General features: G+C 40.1%; 1 protein-coding gene across 1 annotated transcript in view; it reads right to left on the bottom strand.

Annotated features, from left to right (window-relative positions):
• Nucleotides 1–17,360, bottom strand: part of CYP19A1 (cytochrome P450 family 19 subfamily A member 1) — a 30,999-nt gene extending 13,639 nt beyond the window's left edge. The window contains exons 1-3 of the mRNA XM_039889051.1: nucleotides 17,099–17,360; nucleotides 11,243–11,393; nucleotides 986–1,140 (exon numbers count right to left, since the gene is read on the bottom strand). Coding sequence (XP_039744985.1) covers nucleotides 986–1,140; nucleotides 11,243–11,393; nucleotides 17,099–17,243 — 451 coding nt within the window. The 5' untranslated portion in view covers nucleotides 17,244–17,360. The remainder of the gene's footprint in view (nucleotides 1–985; nucleotides 1,141–11,242; nucleotides 11,394–17,098) is intronic.
• Nucleotides 17,361–17,657: the final 297 nt, after the last annotated feature.

The raw sequence follows: 17,657 nt of genomic DNA, 5'->3' as shown, positions 1-17,657 counted from the left end.
GTCTACAATAGAGTTATGCTGAGTCTTGGTGATAGGCAACTCTACAGAGGGGTATCAACACCTAGTGGGGACAGGCATAGCTCTTCCCTGTCTCAGCAGCCACACAGGAGGCACCTACGTTCACTACAGAGGCAGGCTGGAAAGAAGAATATTGATGGTACATGATCAGACCTAAAATCTATCTAGCCCCATACTCCACCACTGACGTTTCCAAGGCATGATTATGTTCCCTGATGTCGATATCAAAGACTGGTCATCAGTATCCCCCAACAGCTTCATTTCCAGCAGGATATAATAAAGGAGAAAATTAGTAGATAAAGAGGCTTGGGATCTGGTCTCTGTTCATCCATTACACGCTGTGTGGCCTGGGCAAAAATTACAACCTCTCTAGGACTATTTCCTCAATTATAAAACTTAAGAGGCTCTGTGAGATGACGTATGCAGTCCTTCCCAGTTCTAAAACTCTCTCGTTTTATTCACAAATTGCTCTCTGTTAAAATATCTGGGATGTCGGTCAATGATTCAACAAATATATTATTTGGTTATGCTTAAATCAAACATATGGCTGTCACTCGATTTTTAATGGAAATGATCCTAAGTATACAGGTCCAGCTCTTCTTCACATCCATGAAACTGCTTTGTTTATTACCAGGAGGAACAGAATTTGTGATGATTCAAAATATGAGCTCTGGGGCTGTCTCTCTGGCCATCATTTACTAATGTTAGAACCTTGGGCAAGTTACTTAACCTCTTATGCTTCAGTTTTCTCATTTGTAATATGTAGATTATTAGAGTATTTACCACTTGGGGTTGCTGTGAGATTAAAATATCAAGTGTTTAGAACAGTGCCTATCATATAGTAAACACATAATGAATGTTAGCTCATACCCTCATTATTTCAAAACTTAGCAGAATTTAAGAATGATTAAAAAAAAAAAATGCACATTCATAGTCAAGAGCAGAATGTAGCCAGGCACCTGATTACCTTTTACAAAGAAAGGTCGGATAACTTTCCAGAGGGCTGGATTATTGTTAAATATGATGCCATTCTCATGCATGCCAATAAACTGCAATCCAAGTTTGCTGCCAAATCGGGAGATGTAGTGATCATGCTTCATTACGTGGAACATACTTGAGGACCTGCAGAGAAAGCAAACTTTGGTGTTAATTTTTAAGTGTCAGGAGAATTCGTGGTGATGATTTTGACTACCAGATGGCTGTCTTAGCAAATGCATGTTGATCTAACTGCCATGTATGATTTCTAGTATTCATAATAAATAAGCACTTCTGTTCCCATAAAACATCCCTCTCTAGTTGAAACATTTACCGACACCCTGTTTGAGCATTATGAAAGATAGAATATACCATACACACACACACACACACACACACACACACACACACACACATCATTTCTTATTTCCTTTTCTTCTCTAACTCCAAGTCACCAAAATACTGGGATGAGATCTGCAAAGCTGTTAAGAAGCTGAACCTTCCACACCACCAGAGTCCTGAGGGCCTCCAGCTCCCTCTAGGTATCATGCTGTCCCCCGCAGGAGTGAGCTTCAGAATCTGGAGTTGCCAGAATTGCTGAAGTCTTTCTTCTTTAGTTTGGAACAAGCAATCTGTCTAGAGTCTCTAATCAGGCTTCCAGTGGGGTATAATTCTGGGCTTGAAGGACATCTCCTGGGCACTCTTGGCGCTGAGCTTGGCTGGCTGGGCTGGTCCTGGAAGGTTCTCTGGAGTGGTGACAGCAGCTCTTGGGGCTCTGCATTCATCATGACTCATCAAGTTCTCCAGGGTCACACAGTTCTCCCAGGATATAAGACATGGGGAGCCATTAGATAGCCTTTTATATAGCAACACTAGGACCTTGTCAATAACCCAAGCTTCCTTGAACTTCCCGGCTTCTCCTCCACTTTTCCACCTCCATCCCCACCACCATGCCCAGCTTTTGAGGCCTAGGAAGAGCCTTCAGGAGAACTAGGAAGGAGAGGCAGCTCCTTCTGTCTCTCCCCTCCCCACACATTTCTTCCTTTAGGAGTTGCTAGTCTAATTTGGGCAGGATGAGGCACTGAGAGTTTTAAAATGTTATAAAATTCTAGCTGAAGAAGTCATAGGGGCCTGCTCATATGAGGAGAATAGCAGTCTCTACAGAAGAATTCTGTAAAAAAGATGTTTTATTAAGATTGTTTATATGTTAACTTATGACACTGGAAAGATAAATAATTTAAGTAATTCAATAGTCAAATGGATAAAGGATAAAAAGTCAATTATTCTCTTTAGGATAAATGGTAGGGTGAGTTTATTAGCTGGTGGGTGCAAGTAGCATAGGGGGAAAAGGAGGAGGAAGAGCTGGGATGAATTGTGTGTGTGTGAGGATTCGGGGAGGAGTGGACTCCTGGTTCATTGCTCAGCAAAAGAGGTTGAAGCTGAGAATTATGTGGTAGATGAAATAAGTTCCTTTTTCATCTATCAAGAGAAAAATTAAGAAATGCTGTGACCAGATTTCCTTTGGAAAATGGCTGAGGTTGGAAAATAGGTTAATGCAGGGCCCAGAGGGAAGCAAGCTACCTGGACAAGGGCTAAGTGATGGCAGTGGCCATGGACAGCATGGGTCAGGAAACCAGAAGGAAGCCTGGTTAGAAGCCTGAATTAATAAGCTATGTGGCTAACCCTCTGTCTGGTGAGATGGAGGGTGTACAAAGACGGATGGGATGATATTTATCAGGGGATAGAGAGGCCATAAGCAGGACATGTGGTGTTTGTATGTCCCTTGTTTTCATAAATGCCAATATTGTAATGTAGGCATAGACCAGACACAAACATCACTTGGAGAAATCAAATGAGATTGTCTAAAGGATCTGGAAGAAAGTCAGTGTAGTGAGGATCCAAGGCATAGAAAAGAGGGCAGAAAGAGGTAGAGGTAGCCAGACCCCCAAATCCTCACCCACAAAGGTGCATGGCTATGGTTGAGTAAGTGAGGAAAGAGAGGTCACATCCCTGCCACCTCCCTCCAGGTCCCAGCCTTTTTACGAATAAAGCTGAAGTGCGCCACCTCTGAGGTTGGGGCCCTCAGCCACCCCTGTGCTGCTGAGTAGACAATAGGATTACAGAGAATACAGAGGACCACAGAGTCTGTGCTCAGGCACAGCCAGGTCTCATTTACCACCCTCTGCCTTATGATGCTAACAAAGTATGTTCCTAGTCTATCACCCAGACTCCCCTGAGGGGCTTGGCAAGAGGCTCTTCAAATTGCAAGGCCTATGTCACAGTATTTATATGTGAACAACACAGCAAAGTGCAAATTTCCCCCAATAAAATGTAAGTATAGGCATATTTACTTCTCTCCATATATTTTTCTGCAACTTCAAAAAGTTTCCACTTGAATATATTCAAATTGATAGCCATTTTTCTTGGAGATAATGAGAAAAAGGGAGAGGGTTGAGGGAATTTTTAAAAGGGACAGAGTGGTGAGCAGACAAGGAGTAGTGTTTTTCTGCAGTATAACTATGGGAGACAGACAGAAAGCTGAGTGAAGCAAGGCAAACTGCCGTTAGTCTGTATTTCAGCCATGTGAATAGGGCAGGAGCCAAATCATGTATAAAAGTTGCCCATGTGTGTGCTCTGGTGGCGATCTGCCCCAGGCAGAGCTAAAGCAATGTAACCTTTTACTTCCGAGCTTGAGAACTAAATTGCACAAGTCTGCTAGGTAAGTTAAAATAGATCCCCAGAGCTTTTTCCACCTGAGAATTATAAACTATCCCACATCTCCGAGACCAGAGTGGAATTCAGAGGTAGAAATCATAAAATTGGAAAGGGACTACACATTTGGGCAGGGAAATAGGAAGAAAATATGCACATTATAGCAAGAAAGCAACATATATTTTTAAACATCCCTTCGATACTACGAAAGAGGGAAAACCTAGACATTTTCTGGTGTGCAAGGGATAGAAGATAGAAAGTGATTGCACGGTAACTAATTGTGCAAATTCAAGAGGCATAAAATATCATCTGTATTATTTTTATTTTAGACACTGTCTTTTTTTTATCTTGGTAAACTTAATATTTATGCAAATTTTCACGTGTTGACTGTAACTTCAGTTCTCCCTTCCCACTTCACTGAAATTTTGTTTCATAACTGCAAACTCTCTTACTATGGGGCTTTTCTGAACACATAACCCTCAAAGATGGGGCGTGTCTACTACAGTATATGCAACTAATTCTTGTGCAGCCGAGTTCTCACACTGGGCTGGAGTGGCTATCTTAACACTTGCTCCTCCCTTTCAAAGTTGACACTTGGCTCCTAAAAAGATAACTTTGCTTAAATGAGGTTGTTTCATTAATGCCTGTGAAAACACATTCTCATAGAAGACATTGGGCAAAAAGAGCTCTACTCTAGCTGAGTGAGTTAGGCTGTGGGATAAGTATTAGCCAAACCCTCACATTGGTGATGGATTCCATAGTCCATTTCAAGAAAGCCCCTGAAATAATGGCAGTGCCAAGAAATGAAAACAGAAGTATTATTATGTAAATAATTTACTTGATATTTATTTCACACACACACAAAAATCTTAAGTTCAAATCAAAACATCCTATTAAGTAAAAATATACACTTGGTTTGATTCCAGATAATATTCATCAAACGATCCTGAGTTTTGGACTTTTCCTCTTCCTAGCAACAAAAACAAAAACAGAAATCCAGACGCTTCTATTTGTATTCCAGCGAATTAAGTTGACTGACAAACAGCTAAAATTTTATCTTCTATAGAAAAATCATGCTATAGAGAGGACTGAAATTCTTATTAATAGATTTTAGAACTCTAGCTATTCTTATCTTCTCTTACCTCATTCCATAATCAAAGCAGAAAGTAGTTTGTACACTCTCATTCACAAATTTCTACCTAAAAAATTTTTAGTGCTTAGAAGATAATTCTTCTGCTCTGACCTCTAGAGTTTTTATATACTGCATTAACCACATTGGCCTGTATTTTTATTTTGAGTAATTACTAATCAATTTAAAAAAGAGAACAAGAAGCCCCAAACTTAAACCCAATTAAATGTTAGTTAATAAAGAGCTAACTTTTAAAATCATTGTGTCCTTTAGGGGGCACCAACATCTCAGTTAATTCTGAGCCTTGGCAAAAGACAAAGCTATCAAGACAAAAATGATATATATATATACAGCAAGCCAAGTGTGACCGGCCGCAGACAAGCAATCTAAACAAGGTTTTTTGTTGTTCTTGTTGTTTGTTTGTTTGTTTTGTTTGTTTTTAAATCAAAAGTCGGCTAGCTTTCTCTAACCAGAGTAAACTGGGGAGATGAAGAAGAGAAAGTTGATGAAGAACTAGGGCCCAGGGCCTGGAGCATTCCTGGCACAGTAGAGACCTGGCCCCTGCCTCGTGCATGCACACTATAACATCAGTTAAGGGGGATGCTATACTGACATGTTGGGAGAGTGAGGGTTTCTCATCACTGAGGAGAGATCCGGGGAGTCCCCAAGCTCAGAAAGGAAGTGGGTAGTATAAGTTGTCTGGTAACTGGTTCTTCTTTAAACATAACTAAAGTCAGAAGACATCAAAAATAGCAAATCTTTTGTCTCTTCAAAGTGGAAAAGAGCCAGGAAGTAAGTTCTTAAGTGATAAGAAAGAAACCACCCTCCCCTTCTGAGTTTAAAGGACTCACACACCTCTGGCCAGTTCAAGAGAGACAAGTACTAGCAATATGGAAGAAACAATTAATGGGAAAACTGGTCCCAAACATTTAAAAATACTTGCTTGTCTTGATCTGTTCCAAGCCTGAGGCTTATCCTCCATCAATCTTATCACTTTTTCACTCTCTTTTGCCCTTCTAATGTCCTCACTTACCCAGCTTAAATACTAGGGTCATTGCAAGAGAAAAAAAAAAAAAAAATTAACTGAAAGATCTGACTGTAACCACGCTAACCAAGTGTTCAAATTTAGTATCATTAATCTTCTGATGTGATACAATATGAAATGCCTAGTACTGCTACCAAGGAAGTATTATTACAAAATGTTTAACCTAAATCTGATGGAGTCTTTAGACCTAATTTTCAATTTATAAGAAATACAGGGAATAGAGAAATACGTTAAATGACACCATAATTAAACAATGTGAGAAATTCAGAATGTGGGGCATCTTACAGGACCATTGACCTGGTCTCTTCAATAAGTCAATGTCATGGGGGAAAAAAAGTGAGAGGACTGCTCTTTTAACTTTCTTGTTCATTTGAACATTGTCTTAATAGAAAATTGGAAAAATATTTTATTGCCAATCATTAAAATCACGTTCTTCCATACATGCTCAACTCCCTTGACCCTCACCTTACTTTGTTGCCTGATAAAACCTCAACCCTGGCTAAAACCAGTTCTTAGCTTATGCATTTCTTGTACCTGGCAGCTGAATGGGACTGGAAAAAAACCCACACTTGCACACGCATGCCCATACACACACACATCCTTGCTGAAAGGTCTCAGTTAAATTCATGTCAGCCCTTAGTGCACCTGGCAATCATACTACATTTCTCTAATCAATTTACTGTCTCATTCTTCTAAATGAATATTATATCATGCCTCCTCTCTCCTCAAATGTCCACTTCCTCCTGCTCAGTCTCAGCTAAAGACTTCATTTCCATTTTACTGAGAAACAGAAACAACTAGAATCTATGCAAACTCCAACCACCAGAATCTGTGCCCATATATTGAAACTTCCTTCCTATTACTGTGGATGAATTTCCACATCCAACTCCACTTGTCACCTGGACCCCTTGACATCTCACCTAGCATACACTTTCTTTCTTTTCCATCAACAATCCCTCTCCAGCTCTGTTCCATTTCTCTGCCTGCTTTATGGCAAACTGCTTGGAAGAGTATTTACACCTGCTTTCTCCAATTCTTCTCCCCACCCCCTTCTCTACTCCAGTCAGACTTTTGTCCCCACTGCTCCATTGTCCCGCCTCCACAATACTCCATAGTCCTCACCACGCTCTTGTCAAGGTCACCCATGACCTCCCTAACCTCATCTCCACTACTCTCCCACTAGCCACACTAGTATCTTTGTTGTTCCTTGAGTGTTCTAGACAGGCTCCCACATCAGTGCCTTTGCATTTGCTGTTCCTTCTATCTGGAATATCTTTTCTCTAGATTTCTGCATGGCTTTCTCTCTCACTTTCTTTAGGTCTTTATTCAAATGTTATCTTCTCAGTGAGGGCTGCCTCGACCACCCGTCTACATTTGCACTCCTATCCCTGCAACTGGCTCTCCCCATTCCCCTTCTGTACTTTAATTTTCCATACAGCACATATCTACTTGACAGTTTTGTGAAAAACCATCTTGGTTTGCCTGAGACCATCCTGGTTTTATCACTGAAAGTTCTATGTCCTGGAAAATCCCATTGTCCCAGGCACGGTTGGTGACTCTACTGACATACCATACATTTTGCTTGTTTATTGTTGGAATATTAACAAAATAATGATGGATTTCTCTATGACAGTAGAGATTTTTGGCTGATTTGTTCACGATACCTAGTATACATAATAAGTTCTCAATAAATATTTGTTTAATGAACGAGTGGAAAGCCAATAATGACAAGTTAAGATCTAAACTTGTCTTAGTCAGTGCTTAGTATAAATTCTCAACAAATATATGTTGAAAGAATGAATGAATTTTCTATAAATTTATACATATTAAAAAATGTAAAACTATAACCCTTAGTATGTTAATTACTAACAGATGTGCAAATGTGATCCTAATTAGCATATCGATTGCTAGTTCTGCTTTATGGATGTGATCCACATTCTTTTTTTTTTTGTATTCATAACAAAAAATAATATATACACATGAGATACAGTGTCATGCACAACTCCTATAGCCCCTCATTAATTCAGCACATACCTCATTAATTGTGCATACAGGTGGACCTCCTCTTCAAAGCCCTGAGTTGCTCAGGCCACATGCCAGCAGCACTCACCGCCTGACTCACCCCCAAAGATCTGCAGCCCTCACCACTTTGGGACTAAACAGGTTAGAAAAGTTGGGCCATAATCTCCACACAGTTGTAAGGACTACAGATCTCAAACTTTTCGAAAGAGAAAAGATCTGAAAAAACTATTCAGATAAAAATGAAAAGCTCTCTGAGGTCCAATGGGGTCTTTTCGAGAGGCACAGGTAGTTCTGGAAGGGATCTGAAGAGCAGGCAAGGAAAGAAGATAGGGACAAACATGTCCAAGTCTCACGGGGGCCTCAGCCCATAACAACAAAATTGAGTGGCTCTGAGGCAATTAAAAAGAACACTAAGACTCTAACCAGTGAAAAGCCTGTGAGGACAGGACAATGAAAGAACTGGGAGAAGCTGGGGGAAGGAGAGGGTGAGTCGCATCCATGTCTCCGGCGCAAATCAGCGCCTGGCTTGGACAGGTTACTAAGGTCACTTTCCTAATTAAGACAGCAGAATGGTCAGATGCCACTCACCCCTCACTGTAATAAGGGTCCTTCTAACGAAGGGAAGAGGCAAGAGAACTAAAGTGTTAAATCAAGCAATATTCAGAGACTGCAATATGCTGATCAACTCTGTAGCCAGAACACGAGAAAACCTGAAGAAAAAGGAAGATTTCTGCTGGAATTGCTAACAACCCACTTCCCCACATCCTGAAGAGAAATGGAGCCCTACACAAAAGAAAATAATTCATTCTCTATGGCTAAAACCACAGAGAACCTATGGATTAAGGGCTGGGAACTGCCAGCAGGCCGTTCAGGCTACATATTCTTATCCTTCCTCACTGTATGTCCATATCAAAGGAAATAGGTAAACAATATCTTTAAACTGTAACTCACAGGAACTAAAAAATGATATATAAAAACCAAATTCCCTCTCAGTTTCTTTATTCTCTCTCTCACTGTCCCTCTCTCTATTGTCACTGTCCCTCTGAGTCTCTCTTAGACTCTCACTCTCCACCTCTGAAAGGTGACCACACTCTGTCACCCCTTCTCTAATAAGCTTTCCTTGGACTCTAACTCTGGTGTGTGTTTGAATTCTTTCTTATGCTCTGCTAAGAACCCTCTTCTCTCTCAGTGCAGGGCTTGAGTCTCCCCGCATTTGGGGGAATTTGCCCTGTCCTGCATCACTACTTCAGGAATAGGCTTTGGGCTTCCAGCGAATTTATCTGGTAATCTAAGCATCTAGAAGCTAAGAGCAATTTCTGTTCAGGTCCTCTGGTCCTTTCTCACATACATCATTCTCCACTCCAGTTCTAGCCTTACACTACCACCACCTGAGCTAGACATACGGGTAACACAATAAGACAAAAAACCACTCCAATTCTGCTTAGCTGTTTCCTCTAACCCCAGGGAAAGGCTCCCCTGCACTGGAAGCTTCTTAACTTCTCTCCTCTCCACAGCTCATTGGAATCACCTGGGAGGAGCTCTAAATACTGCTGATGCCTGGGTTTCACCTCCAGAGAGTCTAAAAGTTGAGGTGCAGCCTGAGCATTGGGGTTTTTAAAAGCTCCCTGAGTGATATGAATGTGCTCCAGATCCTGAGCTGCTGGCAGATGTCCTTTTGGATAAACATTCTGCCTGTCACTTCACCCGTCTGCTGGGGGAAATGCTGACTTGAGGGCTGGATGACAACTTGCTGTGCTGGGGGATAAAAGAGCAGGAACGAATATCCCAATCCCCCAAGTCCAAATGTTATCAGTCCCAGGACATTTTCGAGACTGCAGTCAGTTGCAAAAGTGAATAAAGTATTGATTTTTTAAATGAGAACATATCATATTTGCTTAAATTTGGCTGACCAGAGCTCAATAGCCCAAGAAAAGTGAAATCCAAGAGTAATTTTGGTCTAGCCATTAGAAAGTTCTCAGATTTGTGCCACACGGAGAGATCGTGAAAACACATTGCTGTGCCTCACCCCTAGACTTTCTGAGTGGGGCAGGGTGAAACCCAAGAATAATGCACAGAGAACCAATACATTAGAGTCGTTTTACAATGAACCTAATGAAATGACATTTCAACCTGAACCTATTCATGCTTAGTTGCATAAGAATGGTCTGCCTTAGCTATTCTTAGAAGTGCTACACAGCCAAACTGAAGAAACAGGGAAAAAACAATTTTAAAAAAGCAGGCGAAAATTAAGGTATTAGAATAACATTATAGAATAGTTTAAAATATTTGGAAAGAAAACACATTTTTCTCTCCGACTTCCTTCTTTCAGGTATCTGGCTTAAAGAATTGGGCCTTGAGGATACCATGGTATTTTATGCAATAATATATATAATCTTGGCCAGAAGCGCTTCATTTATTTCTGGGTGATAGTCCATATATCTGAACAAGTAATTCCAGTAAATCAGTATAACACCCGATGTCTTAGTTTATGGGTAAAGCCCCATTAGGGATTACAAATATAAAAGTACATTCATGAGACAGTGTTGGCAGATAGCTTAGCTAAAAGTCTACTAAAGATAGCTGAAAGTCTAGTGAGACATGCTCTCTGAAATTCTCCATTTTCTATGATTAATAAATAAGAAAATTAGTATTTCACAAAGCTAGTTCTTCGTAGTCGATGTGTATTTGGTTAACCCTCTAGTGAATTCAATCCGCTAAAGTTTAACAAAAAGTATAACACTTTCTTTTAATAGGCATTATTGTTCTTGCTTTATTTGAGATCACTCAGCTGGAACACCCGGCATGCGGTCATAAGTAAAATAGCAGCATCTGGATGGCTTCTTTTTCTACCATCTACCCTTCTAGAGGTGCCCAGCAGTAGCCTAGCATTATAGAAGCACATTAGCAAGTTGGTCAGTCAGATTTGTCTCAAGTATGTTTGTTTGTTTGTTTTTAAATGCTTACTTTTAGAAATAAAACCAAAATCTTAGGAAAGCAGAAAAGAGAATGTCTCTCTCTAAAGTATGTTTTGTCAAAATCAAATCATCTGGATTTTAAGGTTCCATGTTCACCACTCAAAGAGATTTTGAATAATTTTCCAACTTTCCAGAGTTCTTTATCTATGTACTTATTTTATATATGCACCTTCAGGCAAAGCCCATTGTTCCACTCCTTCACAGTGTGAGATTTTTACCAGGGAATTGTTCACTTTCATTGAAGTAGTAAAAACATAGCCTTAGGAACAAAGATGTCAAGATATCAAAATAAGTTTGTTTGTTTTTTAATAGGAAAAAACCTAACCTCGACTTTAAAAATAAGTCTCCAATTATTAACAGACTCACTTGCTGATAATGAGTGTTTCCTCTCCGCTTATCCAGACTCTCACAAATCCTCCATACATCTTGCTATAGTAGTTGCAGGCACTGCCAATCCCCATCCACAGGAACCTGAAGTGGGAAATGAGGGGCCCAATTCCCAAATAATAGCCAGGACCTAGGAAAGTCATTGGATCACAATTAGCATCTCAGTAACACCATAAAGAGCAACTGCTTTATGTTACTGTTGTTCTTGTTCTTTTATACCTAAGTGTTCTTTTACATCATCTGATGTATATCTTTATGTACATCTGATTTACATCTGATGTAAATCACTAAATAAATGAATAAATAAATAAACCAATAAGCTTAACATGATGCTCTTTACTCCTCCATGAATGAAGGGTGGTTCCAAGCCCACACCACACTCGTTCCATTTGGTCTCAGTCATTTCAGTCTGAATGAACCGGGTTATATGTCTACTCTTTTCTTGCCGTGTTGAACGGTGTCAACGAGTTTCAAATACAAGTCATTCACTCGGTCTAGTTACAAGCATGGAAATCTGACAGATCTGTTTGGCTGCCTAGTTTTGTCTGAAAACTTTTGATTTAAATGGGTGGGTTAGAATTAGGCTGTAGTTTTGGTGTAATCTTTTTAACTAAGAGAAACATGATCTACAAAGATAATGTCCAAACAAAGAGCATCCATTTCTTTACTTTTTTTTTTTACCTTCAGAAAGGACTCAGTTTAAGAATCTTAAGCTAAATCTCATTAGGCAAAATAAAGCTAAGACTTGAGGAATAAGGCAGTGAGTCTGAACAGGGTTTAGACCACAGGTTGAGTCCAGTGATGTGGTTATACTTCCAGAGCAGTGGCCACTTACATCCTTGCTTACGCAGAGGATGGCAGAATTGTGAAAACATGAATCCTGTGAACAATTGGAGGATTTACTGTTGCTTATATCAGAGACCAAACTCGATAGCTTAATTCTACCAGTGGTGGTGAAAAGTTAGACAAAAACTTTTTGAAATGGTTTTAGGAATTTTATTTATTTATAAAGTAGTCACTTTTCTAAATCTTTCTTCTTGAATTCCATCTGTCAATAAAGCAATTATGAAGCGCAAACATGCACAGCTGTACGAGATAGTACTTTTACACCATGGGCAAGAGTTGTATAACAAACTAAATAATCTAAGCTTTTGCTTGAATCACCTAAATTATATACTTAGTCCCAGATTTGGCAAACAAGGTTTAGTCTTTACAATAGTTGGGTTAATGTGGACAAGACTGTTAGCTTTTTTTTTCTTTAACATGAAAGTCTTTGTTAATATCTACAAAAGCAAAATATTGTAAGGGTTATTAATCTTATGATTGTTCTAATAACACTATATTATAAATGGATGACTGACTTTATATAAAATAATTTTATTAAGTTCTTAAAAAGATTTAAACAAGCAGAGCTGATTGAATATGTATTTTCTTAAAATGTCATAAGATATACCAAACTGCTATCAATTGAAATATGCATGGTAACAAAATACTTTGCTGGATATTTACTCCTTGAAACATTGTAAATGCACATTAAATGTTTTTTTAATGGAATTTTAAAGTAAATTAAACGTGTGTATAACATAAAGGATAAAGTTTTAAATGTCATTCTTAGACTATTTTAGATTGTATTTACATTTTGATAAAAATGCAAAAATATTATTGTATCACATATATTTATTCCACATGAAGTGAAACATCTAGCTATTTGGAAATAGATTTATTCAACATTTATTTACTTAATGCCAGGCTCGTGAGAAACAAAGATACAAATGAAAGGCTGCACTTTTCATTTTTTATCTAAAAGTTTGGCACCATGTAAAAAGTTTTAATATGTGGGAACCATCATTCGAATATAAAATACAACAGTGCCAAGCTGTATCTACTGAAAAGAGAGATTGTGATAAACTTAGGTTGAAAACCTGAGTGTTCTAACCAGTAGAGCTAGCTTCACTTCCTTAGTGATCAACTGATTATATGTCAGCTTAATTCATCCAACAAATACTTACTGAGACCCTACTAGGTATAGACACCAGCTCCAAGGTAGGGCCTAGAGATGGTATGATTAAGAATAACTGGGTCCCCATCAGAGACACAGGCAAGAGAGGAGAGTATGTCAGGGGAAAAAGTACATATTCAAGTAAATAACGCAATGTGATCCTTTCATTTACATGCACACCTTACACCATCCAGCTATGGAGAAACTTTGGTAGGATATTAGGGAAATATTCTGGTTGCATTCACATATTAAGCTGTTTTCCGCTTCTCAGAAATGGGCATGCAACGATTACTTATCTGGATATGCAGCGATTGCAGGAGCCTCTTTCAACCCCTAAGAAGAGCAGTAAATACTTTACTACATTTGTCACAGAAGAGACAGCCTCTGTGAAACCAACAACTGGAACCTCTTACCCGCTGTCTAATCAAGAAGCCGTTGCTTTTCACTCTAGGTATATACCCTAGAGAAACCTGCACACACAAACGTTCATAATAGCACTGTTCAAAATAGCCCCAAACTGAAGACACCCTAAATGTCCATCAACAGTAGAATCAGTAATTAAACCACGAGATGTTCGTATAACTGCATACCATGAGAACTACAGCTGCATGCCACAATGTGGATGAATCTTACAAGCATAATATTGAACAAAAGAAGCAAGATAGAAGAATAAGTAACCTAGGATTTAATTGCTAAAACATTTAAAACCAGGCAGAATTAAACTATATTGTCTGATGATGTGGAATTAGATGGCAAAACTATAAAAAAGCGGAGAATGATTGTCACAAAACAGAAGCATGTTTACTTCTGGGGGCAAAAGAGAGGGAGTGATTGAAAAGGCACAAGAGATGTTTTTAGGACTCTGCTAATATCTTATTTCTTATCCTGGACTGTGATGACCTATTTATTCGTGCACTTTTCTGTGAAATATTTTCTTAATTGGAATAAAGAGAATGTGTTGCCATGTCTTTTTCCCTATGGCCCCCTCTGGGGATATGAAACCCAGGGCAGAGAGGCTCTGGAGCAGAGGACCCACCTGTAAGGTTGGGGATGGCTGTGTGTCCTTGGAGAAGGGAGAGCTGCCAGGTGCCAGGTAACTGTGAGTCCTGTACAGAGATCAGTGCACTTGGGGCAATTTCCGGAACCGAAGCTTACAAAGCCCCCAAGTAGGAATGACTCTTTCCTCTCTCAAGCTCTTGTAGTTCTTTCTGGCACTGAGCCATTGCCTATGTGTGTCATCTTTGCACCCTCCTCATAGCTCTCACCCCAGAACCTGGTATGGCAGGGCCTCTCAGTAAGTATGGACTGAAGAAGCTTAGACTTGAGTTCCAGTTTCATCACTTACTAGCTGTACAACATCTATCCTCTTTAAGTCTCAGTTTCTTTATCTGCAAAATAGGCATAAACACACCCACTTCACCAGAGTGCTGTGAGGATCACAAGAGAAAGTCGGTGTGAAGCTGCTTTGTAAACCGTAACTTACTTAAGGGCTTTGAATCATTATACCTCCTTAACTTCCTTTGGCTTTTGCTGACCCAAGCGTCCCCAAACATGTAAAATCAAGAATCCAGAGAGCCAGTGATTTGAGGGAACTGACAAAAGGAATTCAGAGGTATTGGTCAGCAAGAACCACTCCAACAAGGTCAATTTCCTCACCTTCTCTTGCCCAACCAGGAACCATGGGATCTGAGTGTGTACCATTAGAGAATTCTGACCAGACCTCTCATTTCAAAGGAAAAGCTTGGACCTAGAAGCTCCCTGGTTAACAAAATGATCATCCACCTGAGATTTAGGACTTCTGGTTGCCCCTGCCACACACATGCACTCCCACTTTCCTTCTAGCTGGGGAGCTGAAGCCATTTCTCTTCTCTGGATTTTAACCCCTCACTTATAAAATGAGGAGTTTAAACTTCGTGGTTTCTCACACTTGTCATACTGGTTTTCTGGGTAAAGCGGGTCACCTCTCTGGGGCTCAGTTTCCCCTTCTGTAATACGGGTTCATATCCGTGGCTCTCAACCATGGCTGTTCATGAAAAATAACTTGGGGAGATTTTTTAAAAACATATCAACATGGGGGCCCCACTTCAGACATGGCTGAGAACCACAGCACGACGTGACCTATTGGTGTGTGGCAGCATGATTCCCCCAGCCCAAAAGTTTGGGCAGAGTGGACTGCGACTTAAGCTCCTGATCCAGAGCTTCAGAGATACCAGTTCTCACACTCACCCCCTAAACTGACCTCCTTACTCAAGGGTCCAAGGGAGTTTTACCACCACCTGCAGTATAAATGTGCTGGCTGGAAAATTACTGCTTGGCTATCGCCCATGGGAACATAGGCTATCACCCATGGGAACATAACATTCTAACAATAAGCTTTCTGCTTCTGTACCCCCGCTTGCACAACCGACCTGTGGGTTGACAGGTAGTGAATAGGAGAAAAATAGACCTTTGTGTTTAAGACAGAATGAGGAATGGGATTTAGGGCTTAAAAACCCTGTAGCTCTACATTTCGGGGCTGCTTAATTTGGGGTCTGCGTACCCCTGGCAGACCCAGCTGGCTGAATAAAGAGTGTGTTTCCTATAACTCACTGATTTCTGGTGGTCCGTGTGTCTTTCGGGGGCTGGCGGCTACAACATAAACATTTAGGGGGACTTGCATCCACTTCACCACTTTTCATAGACCCCGACCTGGGAGCCCACCAGGAAGAAGAAATCCAGTGAGAAAGGGGCAGTGGTGGGAAAGGGTTTCAAGTTAAAGACCATGGAAGAGTTCCCTCAGATTCCATCAGGTAGCAGAAAACAAAATTAACTAACATTCTGTTAAATTGAAGTAACCTAAAATACAAGGCTGAATCAAATAGAGAGACAGGAAGTCCTCTGAAAACTTTTAAAGAATTCAGACACAGGGCACTTTGCGCCAGCCCCACATTCCCACTGTAAATCGTGCTGTGATGAGGCCCATCGCACTTGGAAGTGTGTAATGACTATGCTCTTGATATATTTAGTTTTATTGTATACCTTAGGGATTGAGGGACAGATACCTGCCGTGAAGAATTGCCACTGAAAACTAAAGAACTAGCCTGATATTTCTGATAACTCTGAATGAATCTGGTAGTGGTGGAGTGGTGGGGATTTCTATTGGAATTATCTGGATAATTAATTACGTTATACACTACTTGTGATTGACCCACAGGCCTTGTTGAAGAGTCTATCAGGGTCTGATTTTCTAAGAGAATTGTACTAGTCCTTATTCTTCTTCCATTGGCCCGGTCTCATTCAGCCCTTATGGTGCCACCACCATCACCCCTCTTCCTCCCAAGAATAAAAGAAAACGAAGAGTGGGATAAAGAGAAGGAAGAAATTCAAGATAGGGAGAAGGCATGTATGAGGCAAAGTGGGAAGGGGAAGGAAAGAAGGATAGAAGGCATTTCAGAGACATGTGCACCTTCAGGACAAAACTGAAATGAATTTGAATCCAAAAAACAAACAAACAAACAAAATCACTAACAACAACAACAACAACAACAAAAACCTGGAATTTTACCTTGTTCCGCCCTATCTCAAACTTACCTTAGTGGGATTGTGCCAAGTCTTCTTCATCAAAGCAAAGCATAGAGTGGAAGGGATTATCTAAGATATTTTTTCAATGCTTCTATTTGAAATGTAGGGATAATTGGTATAAAACTTTCCACTGAGTCCTCATTTGTTAATGTTTCATGGGCTTCAGCTGACTCCCCAGGTTTGCTGTGTCCTTTTACAAAATTTTCTTTACCCTCATGGACCAAAACTCTCAGGTAAACAATCTCCTTAGATACAAAGCTAAATGACTGACTTACCTGGGATTGAGGATGTGTCCTCATACTTCCAAAGCAAAAAAAGAAAGCCAATGAGCAGTAGGATTGGCATGGTGGTAACAGGCACAGCTTTGGGCACCATGCTGGTAATGTTATAATGCATTGAGTTCAGCATTTCCAAGACCATCTTGTGTTCGTTGATCTCAGGAGAAGCAACTTAAAGTCCTGTAGAAATCAAAGGGGCAGAAAAATTAGAGAATCCCCCAAAAGGTACAACGAGGACTCCTGCCGCTTCAGAGGATGCTGTAGTATAGAGATCGGCGCTTTGTTTTATAATGCAAGTGCGCCCTTAGACAAGACAAATTTGTGGTTACAAGTCAAAACAAGTAAGCACAAGAGAGATCTTTTGGCTTGAAGTACAGCATTTCTGACCTTGGTAGAGTCTCAGGTTCATTTAGACGCTTGATCTGATAGAACTTTATCATCTTGCCCTTGAGTGGGTAGTGTAACTAAATTCCCAATTGACAGCCAAATTTCTTACCAAGATACAAGAAAATGGAGTTCATTCCTGAAGGGGGAGTCATTCTGTGACTTACTCAGC

The sequence above is a fragment of the Pteropus medius genome, unplaced genomic scaffold (assembly GCF_902729225.1).
Source record: "Pteropus medius unplaced genomic scaffold, Ma_sr-lr_union100, whole genome shotgun sequence".
In the NCBI taxonomy this organism is placed as follows: domain Eukaryota; kingdom Metazoa; phylum Chordata; class Mammalia; order Chiroptera; family Pteropodidae; genus Pteropus; species Pteropus medius.
Note: the sequence above shows the minus strand (reverse complement) of the source record. Positions and strands in the feature narration are given on the sequence as shown.